This window comes from Schistocerca serialis, chromosome 5 (assembly GCF_023864345.2).
Source record: "Schistocerca serialis cubense isolate TAMUIC-IGC-003099 chromosome 5, iqSchSeri2.2, whole genome shotgun sequence".
Classification (NCBI taxonomy): Eukaryota; Metazoa; Arthropoda; class Insecta; order Orthoptera; family Acrididae; genus Schistocerca; species Schistocerca serialis.
In genome coordinates, this window is record NC_064642.1 from 600,906,609 (window position 1) to 600,922,711 (window position 16,103).

Sequence of the window (16,103 nt, forward strand, 5' to 3'; positions counted from 1 at the left end):
TTTAGCATTGCATGTGCTTGACTACGCGGCACACGTGGCTGAGAGCCTGGCGGCATCGGCGCAGCCAGGCGCGAGGGCTGTTTACTGCTCAGTGGAGCTCGCCCGGCGGGCCGGTTAACCTGACACATGGCTGGTGAAGTTTCAAATGATTCCTGAGCAAAGTCAAGTGTGTCCTGCCGATCCAATATGTCCATCACTTGTTGAAGGGAGGGATTGACTAGTTTCAAAATCTGTTCCCATATACGAACATCAGAAACGTTCTGTGCAATTGCATCAAGGACCATAGTATCTGAATAAGGGAGCCCACATTGACACTCAAAAGCACAATCCCTAGTAGGGCCTTGCAAGGTTGCAACCCACTCCCTATGAGTCTGACCTGCCGTACGTTTTGTATGAAAGAAGGTATACCTTTTCGCAACTACATTGACGGATTCTTTGAAACATGCATCTAATGCAGACAAAATTTCGTCGTAGGACAGAGTTGCTGCATCACATCAGGGAAATAATTTGACTATCACACGGTACATTTGGTCGCCGACTGATGATAACAAAAAAGGCTGCCGCTCGTTACCTTGAATTCTGAAGGCGGCGAGATGGAATCCAAATTGGCGTGACCACTCCGTTCAGTTTTCCAGCGCAGCATCAAAAGGTCGAAAAGTCGGTGCAACAGCGTGTTGAGGCTGCGTTAGCGGTAGAGCGGCGGCTGCCGCATCGTTTTGCATTGCCCGTTGACCCTGGACAAGCTGTCCAAGGACATCCAGTAAGGCCTGTGTCTGCTGATTCTGTAAGCCAGGGGCGGGCAGGAATCCTGCACGTGTGTGGTGCACTTGCACGTGTGCAGTTAACAGGTGTTCTGCGTGCACACAGGGGCAAGCTAGCCACCCGCTTCTCTCCCCTCCCCACCATACCGTCTCTCCACTCCTTCCTCTGTAATGCGGTTTGTTTCCTAGCTTGCTTTACTGAATGAAGGAATAAGGTTAGTAGGAGTGCTTGAAAGATATCATGGTTTGAAAGAGTGCCTTTTACCTACGATACGTTTTATTTAATTATCACAGGCGGAGTTTACAATACGTTTAATGTCTGGAACAAAATTTCTACATACAGACAAACGCAAACAGTTACGTAAATTTTCATCACTGATGTTTGCTCTTAACCGAGACTTATTAATTTTCATAACAGAAAAAAATCTCTCACAAACGTATGTCGAGCCAAACACTGAAATTATATTCGCGGCTTCACGATGGAGACGAGGAAACTCTTGCTGTGGAAAGTCGTGATAAAAGTCTATTACACGTCTTGCCAAAAGGAACTTGTCTCTCAGACGTGAATTACACTGTAGATCTATTAATTCCATTTGCAAATTGGGATGAATATCATCCACAGAACCATTCAAATGCTTGGGATAAATATGATATATCCCCAAATCGCTTGAGAAATTCCTCTTTTATTGCAGTAAGTACGGAAACATATTCTTTGCAATTCTGTTCTCGCACAGTAGACAGAGTAGGGAAATGGACTGTGTTCCCTGATGAGAGCTGTCTTTCCCACAGATGAAGCTTGCTAGTGAAAGCTTGCATTTCACAAATTAGCTGATTTTCTCCTTGTAAACTTGTGTACAGTGTATTCATATGTCCGGTAATGTCCACTAAAAATGCAAGGGCGGCAACCCACTCTGGATCTTCTAATTTGGGGTCGTACTTTCCTTTGTCCTTTAAGAACTGATTTATTGATATTCTCAGCTCAAAAAATCTTTTGAGTACATTACCGCGGCTAAGCCAGCGGAATTGACTGTGGTAAGGTATGTCACCGTACTCTTCCCCAATTTCAGCCAAGTATGTGTGAAACTGTCTATGTGTACGCCCGTGGCATCTCAAATAATTAACTGCCAGAATAACCACTTGCATGACGTCCCCCAGTTTTGCTGCTTTTGCACAGAGTACTTCTTGGTGCAAAATACTGTGGATGCTGTACAATGATTCTTCTGTACGCTGTAGCTTTTTTCTGAGTAATCCAACAAATCCCATTTGTTCCCCTTTCATTGCAGGTGTTCCGTCTGTTGTCACTGACACCAAACGTTCCCAGTTTAAGCCAGCTGAACCGACAGCTTCTTCAACGGTTTTTAGGATGTCCGCGCCGGTGGTCGTGCTTTTTAAAGATATCATATCTAAAAAATCCTCTGTTATGTGCAGAGCAGTGTCCACGCCGCGGACTTGCGCGGTGTCTGAAATATCTGTGGACCCATCAAGTGCGATATAAAATGCAATAAACTCCTGCACTGCACTCCTTAATTGACGGTAAACGTCACCTGCCATGGCACTTATGCGACGACTTACAGTCCGCCGGGAAAGAGTGATAGCTCGAAACTGATTTGCATTCAGTGGGCAAAGTAAATCAGCAGCGTCATTGATGCACTCCTTTATAAACTCACCTTCAGCAAATGGTTTTCCAGCTCTCGCTATATTAAGCTCAATCTTATAACTTGCACGTACCGCTGGGCTATCATTGTTGTCGTCCTGAAAAATTGAAAACAGTGCTACATTAAATGCAAAATCAGTTAGATGAGAGACACGACAAAAGAAAGTCGCAGATCTCTCGTGACAACAGCAACTTACGTCAGATTCATGTAGTATCGTCAGATCGCTCTTCTTAAGTTCAGTCAATTTCCCCCCATACGCTCAGAATCCGACAATAAATTGTACTCGTCCTTGTGAAATTTGTTATAATGGCGTTCAATACTAAACTTCCGCTACCAGCGAGAATACTGCCACATATTAAACATTTCGAATTTTCACGTTTTTGTACAAAGAAAAATTGATTCTCCCATTCCTTTTTAAAAGATAGCAAATCTCCACTTCTCCGTTTCCTTGATTCACTCTGCATCTTCCGGTACTTCAAATACAACGTTCACTACGTAGTGGTCGCTTCTCATTAACGTCCGCAGCTTAGCGTGGTACTCGTACTACACTGCCGCAACCTGCCGGCTGTCACCACTGCCCCGGTCGACGATTGCACGCGAGCAGCACACAAGCAGCGCTGTGCGCTCACGAGCCGCGTGCAACATTTGCCCGCCCCTGCTGTAAGCGATAAAATTCGAACAGTACATCGGGAGATTGTGGCGAAGCCATTACACAAGTAAATCAGAGCAATATCGATAAGAACGCGGTTTTGTCTCGTCGCCAATGTTTTGGTTGGCAGGAGAGCCAACACCGGGTTACTAGGGGAGGCCAAAAGGCACGCGTTTTAGCTCACGCAGGCTGGCGTGAGGTCTGGAACAGGACAAGGAAATTAGAATTCAGAAAAACGGACGTAGCTGGTGGAATACTTAACTTTAATCAGTTAATGAAGAACGTCGGTCTTGATAGTACATGAATCAATATCAACAGTAACTGATAATGGTGCCTTGCTAGGTCGTAGCAAATGACGTAGCTGAAGGCTATGCTAAACTATCGTCTCGGCAAATGAGAGCGTATTTTGTCAGTGAACATCGCTAGCAAAGTCGGTTGTACAACTGGGGCGAGTGCTAGGAAGTCTCTCTAGACCTGCCGTGTGACGGCGCTCGGTCTGCAATCACTGATAGTGGCGACACGCGGGTCCGACGTATATTAACGGACCGCGGCCGATTTAAAGACTACCATCTAGCAAGTGTGGTGTCTGGCGGTGACACCACAACTACATTTTCGCCTTTGCCTGTAACCTTCACTTGAAAGTGACCGTAAATGTATGCATACATGCCGGTAGTGTAGAAGTACTCTTACTGCAAATTTATTCAAATACATCAGGAGGTTACGCAGTGGTAATATTTGCTTCTTTTCGAATTTCACGAAACTGTCAAATTTTAAGCAGAATCATAGCCTATTGTTGCGCATAGGCCGCAGTTTCTCGCGTAACACTTGTACTCGCACCGCACAGTCAGATGTCACGTGATTGCTGGAAAAGGCTCGATACCGGATCGAACGCCTGTCGCGTATCGGGAAATCTGGCGTCCGTTCGAACGCGAGTATTGTTTGCTCAGCGCTAATGACATTGTTATCGACATCGAAATGAAGGACAAATTGCAGGAGATTTTGAATGGAATGGTGTCTGGGCACGGCAAATGGCCTGGAGTAAACCAAATAAAGGCCAACGTAATAAGAAGTAACAGAAATTGATTACTTTTGAATACATTATGGGAGTGAACAGTGATCAATGTGTTACAAAAATTTACTATCAAAAACTGTCTTGATCACAATTTATTTGTTACGGTAACCGATTTCAACAACTACCGTGGTCATCTTCAGAACTATAAGTCGTATACGAAGCTTTAATTAGAGGGCTACATACATTAAAGAAAATACATAAAGGTATAAAGCCAGAAAACGATGAATTACCAATGAGTAAGAACCTCCATCTGCTGGAGAATCACTACTGGAGAAACCAGTGTACGTCTTACTATATATAATGGAGGCTCCACCGACTTCTGATGAAATGATGTCATTACTAAGCAATGGGTTATAGGTCGAATAACAATGTAAAATAAAAGAACATTGTCAAGAAAGAAAAAAGGAAGAAAAGGAAAAAAGAACTTCGTTAGATAGAAGCCTGCTGCCACATCTTTTCACTGGCGTTTATCCTCACCATGGCAACCACTAGTTTGCCTGTCGACTTTACAATTTCGGTGGAAAGAAGCCTGCTGCCTCTTCTTTGGAATGGCGTCCAACTTCAACATGGCAACAATGGTTCACTAACAGGCCATGAGAGGGCAACCCACGTACCGTCAAAACGAAGTTCATTTGTCCTACACGTTTAAATATTTTTAACGCTTCTTAATTGACCTTGACAATGTTCTCTTGACTAAGAAATTTTACATTGTTATTCGACCTATAACCCATTGGTTACTAGTGACATGATTCCGTCAGAAGTGGGTGGGGCCTCCATTATATATAGTAAGACATGCACTGGTTTCTCCAGTAGTGATTCTCCAGCAGAAGGAGGATCTTACTCATTGGTAATTCATCGTTTTATAGGTTTATAAATTTATGTATTTTCTTTAATGTATGTAATCCTCTAATTAAAGCTTTGTATACGACTTATAGGTCTGAAGATGACCACAGTATTAGCCGAAACCTGTTACCGTAATAAATAAATTTTGATCAAGACTGTTTTTGATAGTAAATATTTGTAACAAAAATTAGATTAGCAATAAGCTTAACATAAAACCGTGGATCACAAAGTAGGCGAAGCTGTGGAATTCTGCTACCTTGGAAGCTAAAACCACTTGGACCAAGCAAGAAACGAATTGAAGGTTGACTAGCGCGGCCAATGAGGGCTGCTACTACGGAACATAGGCCTTAAATCGAGAAAGAGCGTTCTGATAATCATGGGCTGTGAGGAAATATAAAAAATTTTCCACTGCCACTGTTAAGGCTTGAGGCGCGTAAGGATTCTTACATTGCGTTGCAGGAGACGCAAGTGACGCCAGTGCAGAAGCGAGTATTAGCGTGGGTTGGACGCCACGCTACGGGAAATGCTACAGCACACTTCCTGTGGCTTCATAGCCGTCATTACCGGCAGGACTCAGGGCTAGCTGTACAGTTCCGAACCGGCCGTTACGTAATACGCCGACGAGGGCGTCAGGGACCGCCGCGGCGGAAGAGCGCATTGCACGTCTGGCCATCGCTGTGGTTGCGGTTAGCTCCTCTACGCGCTTTCGCCCTGCTCCGCCGTCTGGATTACGCCTGCCGCTGACGACCTGTAGATTCGTGGAAGTGTTATCGCGCGAGTGAAAAAGTTCTACTGGCGCTGGAATTCTCCCTTCGGGCTTGAAACGGCGTTCTGTGGCATGACGATCGTCCATTTCGTTCTCCGTTGCTGAGCAGAAGAGTTGCGTCTTCACTGCTGACGTAAGTATCCAGGTTCTGCTTGCTACTCGGCGGTAAGCGGACTTTTCAGTTTCAATTGTGCGGTGGGTTCTGATACGTTTCTTACCGTCTTCGGCATCTACACTACACTTTTAAGTTCATTTTAAAACTGCTTAGTCAAGCAGCTAAGCTTGTGACTAGTTGTGCGCAGTTATTAACGTCCCTACGTCAAATGCCATTAATTTTGTCATTCATTAGTTCTGTCATTTCGGCAGGATACAACTAAAGATATCCGAGGTAGGATAGGATACGAAGTATACACTAAAAATAGCAAACGTAAAAAAATTCGTACGTAGGGACAAGTTAACATCGAATACCAGTTTGAAAGTTAGGAAGCATTTCTGAAGGAGTTTGGAGTGAACCTTTTACGGAAGTGAATCTTGGACGATCAATAACAGTTCAGACAAAAAGAGGATGCAAGTAGTCAAATATGACACTGCAGAATAATGCTGAAAATTAGATGGTTAGATAGAACATCTAAGGAGGAGATATTGAATCGAATCGGGGAGAAAAAAAGAAAATTATAGCACTACTGGAATAGTATAAGGGATCGGTTGACAAGACGCATTTGAAGGCGTCACGCAATCGTCAGAATAGTAAGGAAGTGTTTGATTAAAATGGATGTAGGTTGAAGTCGTTAAACAGAGATACACTTGCGTCAATAACTGCATAGAGTCTCCGGACTGGTGATCACAGCAGTAAAACACACAAAAACCTTTCTTTTTGCTTCCCTTTCACATCACACGAAACTATATATCTTGCTTACAAATTTATTTTTGCAGTATTTAAATACATTTTATCACTTTTATGTCTGTCTTTGGATCAAGCTTTGAAGCCCAGTTCAGATAACAAGATAACAGGAGTTTCCTTAGAACAACAGTTATTTCCACGAATTAGTTTAAGTACGTCCTGCTGATATCCCTGCACATACATTATTTATGTAAATAAGTTATACAAAACTGCAACCAGTCACTTTTTTGAATAATAATGCTTTATTCCATGAACAGTTTTCCGAACCTTTTCAGGTTCATCTTCAGATGATGTAAAGCGCCTGCTGGATGCTGGAAAAGTGTCTCTGTCAAATTGTAAACTAATATAGTTTATGTGAAAGTGTTCTGGACATCAAAATGGAGGCAGACAGATCCGAAAAAAGGCGCCTGTACTGTCGCAAACCAGCACTCAGCATTATGCTACTACCAGTAATGATGTAGCTTCCCGGATCCTCCCGAAACCATCTGAAGACGAACTTGAAAAGGTTCGAAAACCGGTTCATGGAATAAAGCATTATTATTCAAAAACGTGACTGGTTGCAGTTGTGAATAACTTATTTACATTCAATATACAGTCACGGTTCTAAAATATCCGTAATGAATAAGCATAATACATCATTTACTTTCTTCGGTCTTCCTCGAAAAGTATACGTAACGTCATCACCACATCATCGCCCTACGGACAAGTGTATCAATCACTACCTTCTTTATTCTTTCCTGTCACTGTCTTAGGTTTTCAGTACGGTGTTTCATTGTAATGTCTTGCATTAGGTGGTATATTTTTCATCCACTGATCATACGTCCATTCCCCGTTGCATCTGAGGCATCCTTTATTATGCACGCCCCGTCGAAAACATCTGGCAGTTCTTTTCCTCCACTTGTTTTCCTTTATTAAACGTCTTCCGTTATTTCCAGTTTTTAATGCCTCTATATAGATTACTCCGCAGTTTCTGTCCACTACCCTTATCGAAGGTATTTAAACGCTATAGACAGTGTATTGGTATTGTTAATGGAATACCACAATATGATTTCACAAAATATAAGTAAAAATATTTTAATTGCTTTTGCACTATACTACATGTTGCACTACATCGTTATGTTTAAGACGACAACGATGATTAGACGAAGAACGGGGGAAGAAAATATAGATTTCTATTTAAGCATTACGTTTTCTATAGTTCCCTTTAATCTTATGAGGTTAATGCCTAGAATGGTCTTTTAAACAAACAACAATCTGTAAATTATCACATCATATGTGCTGCTGACCACATTATTGTTAGTTCACAGAACCCTATTTCACATACTGTCTAAAATCATCCCCGTGAGTTATACGTTGCACACATCATGTGATATTTCTCTAAATAAGATACATTAGATGACTTAAGGGTTTCTTTTTTTGGGATTCCGGTAGCTGATTTATAAGACATCCTTTTTCCTCAAAATTGCGCAACTGTAGCGAATGACAGAACGCTCCTTGATTCGTATGATTTACCAACAGTACTCACTGCCACCTACTTGTGTCTACTCCATCGTTTATCTGCGAGTGCAATTGTTTCCATAGACTACCACTTCTTCGAAGATCTGCAGCGGATAGGCACTTGGTGCAGGGAGTGGGAACTGTCCCTTAACATAGACAAATGTAATGTATTGCGAATACACAGAAAGAAGGATCCTTTATTGTATGATTATATGATAGCGGAACAAACACTGGTAGCAGTTACTTCTGTAAAATATCTGGGAGTATGCGTGCGGAACGATTTGAAGTGGAATGATCATATAAAATTAATTGTTGGTAAGGCGGGTACCAGGTTGAGATTCATTGGGAGAGTGCTTAGAAAATGTAGTCCATGAACAAAGGAGGTGGCTTACAAAACACTCGTTCGACCTATACTTGAGTATTGCTCATCAGTGTGGGATCCGTACCAGATCGGTTTGACGGAGGAGATAGAGAAGATCCAAAGAAGAGCGGCGCGTTTCGTCACAGGGTTATTTGGTAACCGTGATAGCGTTACGGAGATGTTTAATAAACTCAAGTGGCAGACTCTGCAAGAGAGGCGCTCTGCATCGCGGTGTAGATTGCTCGCCAGGTTTCGAGAGGGTGCGTTTCTGGATGAGGTATCGAATATATTGCTTCCCCCTACTTATACCTCCCGAGGAGATCACGAATGTAAAATTAGAGAGATTAGAGCGCGCACGGAGGCTTTCAGACAGTCGTTCTTCCCGCGAACCATACGCGACTGGAACAGGAAAGGGAGGTAATGACAGTGGCACGTAAAATGCCCTCCGCCACACACCTTTGGGTGGCTTGCGGAGTATAAATGTAGATGTAGGTGTAGAAGTGGTTTCTGGATTCATTGCTGCCATTTTTGTAAGGGTTCTCTAAAGATGTCTGTACACTCGTACTTTCCCCGTGCGTTCTTTTCGTAGTATAGTTATTCGCTTAAATAGTTTCCTTCTGTAAAACTGCATGTCATTTGTTTCTAGTTTTTCTTCTCCTAGTTTTCACTGTCCGTTTCATTTCTCTGCAGTGCTGTGTATCGTGAGCATAATCTCAGTTACTTCTTGAGTTTCAATGTCTGCTAACAAAGTTTGTTGTACAAAAATTATTTCAATAACACCATTTCTAATACCTTGTTTGTTTTTGCCATGATATGTGTTCTTCATTCCTAGGAAAAATGCTCCTGCGCCATATCCACTGTGCTTCTTATGAGTTTACTACACCATTATAGTGTTATCTAAAATAGTTCTTTTATTTGTTATTAACTATCACCCTGTATCATTTAATCTAATCTTTGTCTTCTCTGGAAATTCATCCTTAATTTCAGCTAATACTTCATCATTTGCTTTGGTATCATACATTCCTATTTTGGAACTTTCTTCTCTTACTGCTTTCAAAATGAAAGAAAACGGCGATGACCTGGGTAACAGGTTGTATCATTCGTGATTTCCTGTGCTGCTGACCGCAGTATTGTTAGTTCACACTGATTAAGCCTTTATAAGCTTTAATTGTGTTTATTCTTATACGGGGTGTTTTTCAAACTAGAGACAACTGAGTATCACGAAAAAAGAAATGTTCTAGCTTAAAAATTAATATTTGTGAACGGGGTATCTGTCTATTCTGACTAAGTCTCCTGCGGGGTCGGGATCAACTTTATATTTTAGAATGGTAAACCCAGTTTTCATTGTGTATTCGCATTCTACAACAAAAGATACGCACGGTTTATTCAAACCACTGCTTATCATTCACGGTAGGTGGCGCTAAAGTCGACTAATATCAAGTGTGTCTGATTTTGCGTTTAAGAACAGACGCCTTTGGCTCTACATTTAATTTATGATGTCAAGTTAAACCTTTGTATTCTAACGGTTGATAGTGATGTACAAACGTTATTTAAGAGTTGCAAATGCTATTGCACAGCACAAATAACATGGCTAAGCCGTGACATTTCTGATGGGTAAGATATTTGCACGGTAAGCTACTTTCCTGCTCCATACAGAGTTGATTGTGATGGGTCCTAGACCATCGGAATGCTTGATTTCGGCGGTCGTCCTGGAACCCCACCATCAAGATGACTACTTTAGGTGTGTGTTTCCACTCCACCGCCATAACTCTCGCACTGGCACATACGCGGCTGCCAGTGGAATACTCCCACAAGCCGCAACCACTGTAGTAAGGTCAAATGTCCATAAAGTGATAGTGGCAGGTGAATCTCCTGTCAATACTCAACGATACCAAGCACCTCAAGGGCGAGAAGTAAGGGAACTGACCGATTTCAAGCATGCCGACTTGAACAGAATACTGCTACACCTACGTCGTAGTTCCTGGATCAACCTAAACGTAGATTCTAAGCAGACATTGAAACGGCAAACTATACTGTAATGTAGAATAAAAAAACACTAAAGGAAATTTCGAACACAAATATCAACCGTCAGGACACAACGGCTTAAAAGTAGTATATTAACGTTGAGGAGGACTTACTTTGATGAACGTATCGTGATTTTTAGTTGGCGAGTGCTCAGTATTGCAGATTTCATTATAATTTCTTGTTATTTCACTATTTATTGCAATTTAAATGTATGATCTGTAAGAAGTATCGCAATATGCTTCACAAATTTCTCCATTGGCACATCAGCATAGCGGAGGAGAGGAGAGATTGACGCATGATACATGTGTTGCCCTCAGATACGAAATTTCTCAGCGCACTGAGGATGTCTCTGGGGGCTGCCACCGCCGAGGACGTTGCGTTTGTGCGCAAACAGCTGGGGACGACAGAGCAGAACATACAGCAGGCTGTCTCGTCTCTACGGAACTGGCTCAACCTGCAACCACACTTGCCGAAGAATATAGGTAAGTGGCACCAGACTTCTATATTGACAACTGTCCGAACACACACACACAATGTGACAAAAAGTATCCGGACATCCCCAAAAACATACGTTTTTCATATTAGGTGCATTGCGCTTCCACCTGCTGCCAGGTACTCCATACCAGCGACCTCAGCATTCATTAGACATCGTGAGACAACAGACCGGGGCGCTCCGCGGACATCATCGACTTTGAACGTGGTCAGGTTATTGGATGTCACTTGTGTCATACGTGTGTACGCGAGATTTCCACACTGCTAAACATCCCTAGGTCCACTGTTACTGATGTGATAGTGAAGTGGAAACTTGAACGGACACGTACAGTACAAAACCGTACAGGCCGACCTCGTCTGTTGACTGACAGAGACCGCCGACAGTTGAAGATGGTCGTAATGTGTAATAGGCAGACATCTATCCAGACCATCACAGAGGAATTCGAATCTGAATCAGGATCACTCCAAGTACTATGACAGTTAGGCGGGAGGTGAGAAAATTTGCATTTCATGGTCGAGCGGCTGCTCATAATCCACACATCACGCTGGTTAATGCCTAACGACGTCTCGCTTGGTGCAAGGAGCATAGATATTGGACGTTTGAACAGTGGGAAAACGTTGTGTGGAGTGAAGAATCAAGGTATACAATGTGGCGATCCGACGGCAAGGTGTGCTTATGGCGAATGCCAGGTGAACGTCATCTGCCAGCGTGTGTAGTGCCAACAGCAAAATTCGGAGGCGGCGGTGTTATGGTGTGGTCGTGTTTTTCATGGAGGAGGCTACCACCCCTTGTTGTTTTGCGTGGAACTATCACAGCACATTGATATTTTAAGCACCTTCTTGCTTCCCACTGTCGAAGAGCAATTCGGAGATAGCGGTTACTGCTTTCAAAACGATCGACCACCTGTTCATAATGCACTGCCTGTGGCGGAGTGGTTACACGACAATAACATCCCGGTAATGGACTGGCCTGCACAGAGTTCTAACCTGAATCCTATAGAACACCTTTTAGATGTTTCGGAACGTCGACTTCGTCCCAGGCCTCACCGACCGATGTCGATACCTCTCCTCAGTGCAGATCTCCATGAAGAATTGGTTGCCATTCCCCAATAAACCTTCCAACACCTGACTGAATGTATGCCTGCAAGATGGAAGTTGTCATCAAGGCTAAGCGTGGGCCAACACCATACTGAATTCCAGCATTACCAATGGAGGGCGCCACGAACTTGTAAGTCATTTTCAGCCTGGTGTCCGGATGATTTTGATCACAGTGTATACTGTCTAGTACATGTTTCTCTAGTAAAATGTTTTCCTCACCTTAATGTTCTCGTAATGTTTATAATTACACTAGCGCAAGTATTATACCAGAAGCTACGTGGTATAAATAAAGTTTTATTTTTCTGCTCAGACTGAATTGATCCTTCGTTTCATAACCAGTCTTTGCTTATTGCCCACTGTCCAGTGACCAGCTAGAAATGTTTCCACGTGCATAGAAATGTCAACGTATTCACATTTTGCTGTTCTATTGGTTTTGATTTAACAAATTTAACAGTTCTTGAGGTTTTGACACTTGGTACGCCAAAGGCAGTAAATGTTGTGACAGTACCTAACGGTTACTGCTAGTAAGTAGTTTCTCTTCAACACAGGAGTCCATGCGAGCTGTTGCGCTTATACCTGCGGTTGCTCTTACTTTAGGGGCTTGGGCTATGGACAGCTATGCTTAAAAATAATAGCTCGATTAAAAAGAGCTGCGCACGTTTGCTTTCATGCCCTGCAGCTAACTCGCTGCAAATAATAATCTGTAGCTCTGAAAGCAGGTGTTGACAGATGTGACAATTATCGAACTGTCAGTTTAATAAGCTACGGCTGCAAAATACTAACACGAATTCTTTACAGACGAATGGAAGAAACTGGTAGAAGCTGACCTTGGGGAAGATCATTTTGGATTCCGTCAATACTGACCCTACGACTTATCTTAGAAATAGACTAAGGAAAGGTAAAACTACGTTTCTAGCATTTGTAGACTTAGAGGAAGCTTTTGACAATGTTGACTGGAATACTCTCTTTCAAATTCTGAAGGTGGCAGGGGTAAAATACAGGGAGCGAAAGACTATTTGAAATTTGTACAGTAACCAGATGGCAGTTAAGAGTCGAGGGGCATGAAAGGGAAGCAGTGGTTGGGAAGGGAGTGAGACAGGGCTGTAGCATATCCCCGATGTTATTCATTCTGTATATTGAGCCAGCAGTAATGGAAGCAATAAAAAAATTCGGAGTAGGAATTAAAATCCATGGAGGAGAAATAAAGACTTTGAGGTTCGCCGATGACATTGTAATTCTGTCAGAGACAGCAAAGGACCTGGAAGAGCAGCTGAACGGAATGGACAGTGTGAAAGGAGGATATAAGATGAACATCAACGAAAGCAAAACGAGGATAATGGAATGTAGTCGAAAAATCGGGTGATGCTGCGCGAATTAGATTAGGAAATGACCCTTAAAGTATTAAATGAGGTTTGCTATTTGGGGAGCAAAATAACTGATGATGGTCGAAGTAGAGAGGATATGAAATGTAGACTGGCAATGGCAAGGAAAGCTTTTCTGAAGAAGAGAAATTTGTTATCATCGTGTATAAATTTTTGTGTCAGGAAGTCGTTTCTGGAAGTATTTGTATGGAGAGTAGCCATGTAAGGAAGTGAAACGTGGACGATAAATAGTTTAGACAAGAAGAGAATAGAAGCTTTCGAAATGTGGTGCTACAGATGAATGGTGAAGAGTAGATGGGTAGATCACATAACTAATAAGGAGGTATTCAATAGAATTGGAGGGAGGAGGAGTTTGTGGCACAATTTGACTAGAAGAAGGGGTCATTTGGTAGGGCATATTCTGAGGCATCAAAGGATCACCAGTTTAGTATTGGAGGGCAGCGTGGAGGGTAAAAATCGTAGAGGGAAACCAAGAGATGAATACACTAAACAGATTCAGAAGGATGTAGGGTCCAGTAGGTACTGGGAGATGAAGCAGCTTGCGCAGGATAGAGTAACATGGAGAGCTACATCAAACCAGACTCTGGACTGAAGACCACAATAACAACAGCTCTGATCGTGCAGACAAATAATCAGTGCATTGCCTAGAATTGCTAGTTAATGAAGTACACAGAAATACAAAATAAAAGTTAAATGCATAACATAATAAGAAGGGTTCTATTGTAACGTCTGTAACTGATGAATTGTATTGAATAGTCCTTATTCGAAGAGGACATCTAAAACATGCGGTAAATGGTCCTAAGTTAATGAGTTAAAATACAGACAGAAAATACCCTTATCAGATGCTGTAAAGTTACGTTGAGTGTTTCGAGAATCGTAGCAGTATCCCCAAACTAAATAGTTATCAAACATATTGGAAAACTATATCTGTTTCGTAATCACTATACACGAACATTCAACAGCTCCCAACAGCTCAGAGTTCAACGTGACGATTCACAAATTAACATAAGTGATGCAAAGAACAGGAACTCATACGCTGTCTGATATCCATAAATCAATCGGCAAAAGTTAATGTCCTACTCTGGTGCAATTTCAGATCTCTCGAAATCTCAAGTCCCTTGAGAAATTGAAGTACGGCGGCGGCCATTCAGTACCCAGAATCAATCACCAAGTCATGGCCAAGTCATGCTCCTTACTGCAGAAAGGTTTGCCTTCCTGAAGAACTGAACATGAAGTGACCAGTATCGCTCCCTTGAGCTCGTGATTCTTGTGGTGTTCCGCTACTGTCTGCTTTCCCCTTGACTGAAAGTCATCCCCACCAAAAATACACTGATCTTAGACATACAGACGTGAGCTGACTCATCTTTGACCACTTCGAGGACTAAACTAATATATTACAGAAATATTTAAATAAAGAAACGCCGTAAACATTCCGTTATACTCAGATCATTTACAATAAATATTACTAATAGTTGGTTCATAAATAAATGAGCCTACACTCTTGCGCAAGTATTCTCAAGGTAAGCGACGACAGATGGCTCTAAGTATTGTTGAAACTTCTATTTATGCCTTCATGACAAAGTGTGTTTAGATTCTCTTTTTTTCAGTTTGGTGTCAACTAACACACGTGATTGACTACTTGTAAATTAGCAGTTTTCTAATAGCTCTTGCAATAAATATTTAAATACAGTTACTGGCAAAATAGTAAACTAGTCATTTATAACTACACAAATATGACAATATGAGGTATTGATGCTGTGTTGATTTACTGTGTAATTGCGGCGGATACAATGTTCAAACATTTGTGTGATGAAACACACATAAAAAAGGCTGTAAATGAACAAATAAAACTGATATAGGTACGTAGCTTCCTGGGGTGATAGCTATAGTGCAAGGCTATCATCTAAGATATCGTTTGTTGAAATTGTACGAGGCGGTTAAAAGTTTGGTTGTGTAAATTTTTATTAACTGTGAGACATTAACTTCTGTAGGTTTAAAGATAAGCCGGCCACTGTGACAGAGCTGTGCTAAGCGATTCAGTCCGGAAACGCGCTGCTGCTAGGGACGCAGGTTCGAATCCTGCCTCGGGCATGGATGTGTGTGACGTCCTTAGGTTAGTTAGGTTTAAGTAGTTCTAAGTCTAGGAGACTGATTACCTCAGATGTTAAGTCCCATAGTGTGTAGAGCCATTTGAACCATTTTAAAGATATTGAGACCTTGCTGTGTCACTAAGTGTCTCATGTTTCTGAGACTGGAAATGTAACCAGATTTCCATTAATATTTGATGAGTTATTGTCGAATCTCAAAGAGCTGTAATTAAGTCACCATTTCTTGGAGCATCTCCTGGACAAAGACCATGCTAGTAACAGCCGTCCAAATTCCCAGATTAGGGATTTTCCCCGTTTCCAGTCACGTGTTCCTTGTCCCTGCACTTCCTCTCGCCTGGCGCGATCGCGCGACTTCTTCGCCCCATCGACACGTACCCAGCCAAGCAAGCAAATTCAGCTCTCATCGATACCATCCACAGGTGGACGAATAACTTGCCTACATGCTCACAACGCTACCGTTTGCTAATATCTAACGTTGACCAAAGGAGAGTAG

At 42.2% G+C, this 16,103-nt stretch overlaps 1 protein-coding gene across 3 annotated transcripts in view; it reads left to right on the forward strand.

The window, feature by feature from the left end:
* The window catches only part of LOC126480748 (alpha-tocopherol transfer protein-like), a 266,272-nt gene that overhangs the window by 159,909 nt on the left and 90,260 nt on the right, over positions 1-16,103 (forward strand). For 2 of the 3 annotated variants that reach the window (XM_050104029.1, XM_050104027.1), the window contains exon 2: positions 10,848-11,012. In XM_050104029.1, coding sequence (XP_049959986.1) covers positions 10,874-11,012 — 139 coding nt within the window. In that variant the 5' untranslated portion in view covers positions 10,848-10,873. Of the gene's footprint in view, positions 1-5,630; positions 5,880-10,847; positions 11,013-16,103 lie in introns of those variants that run through there. The other variant, XM_050104028.1, reaches the window with a different exon arrangement.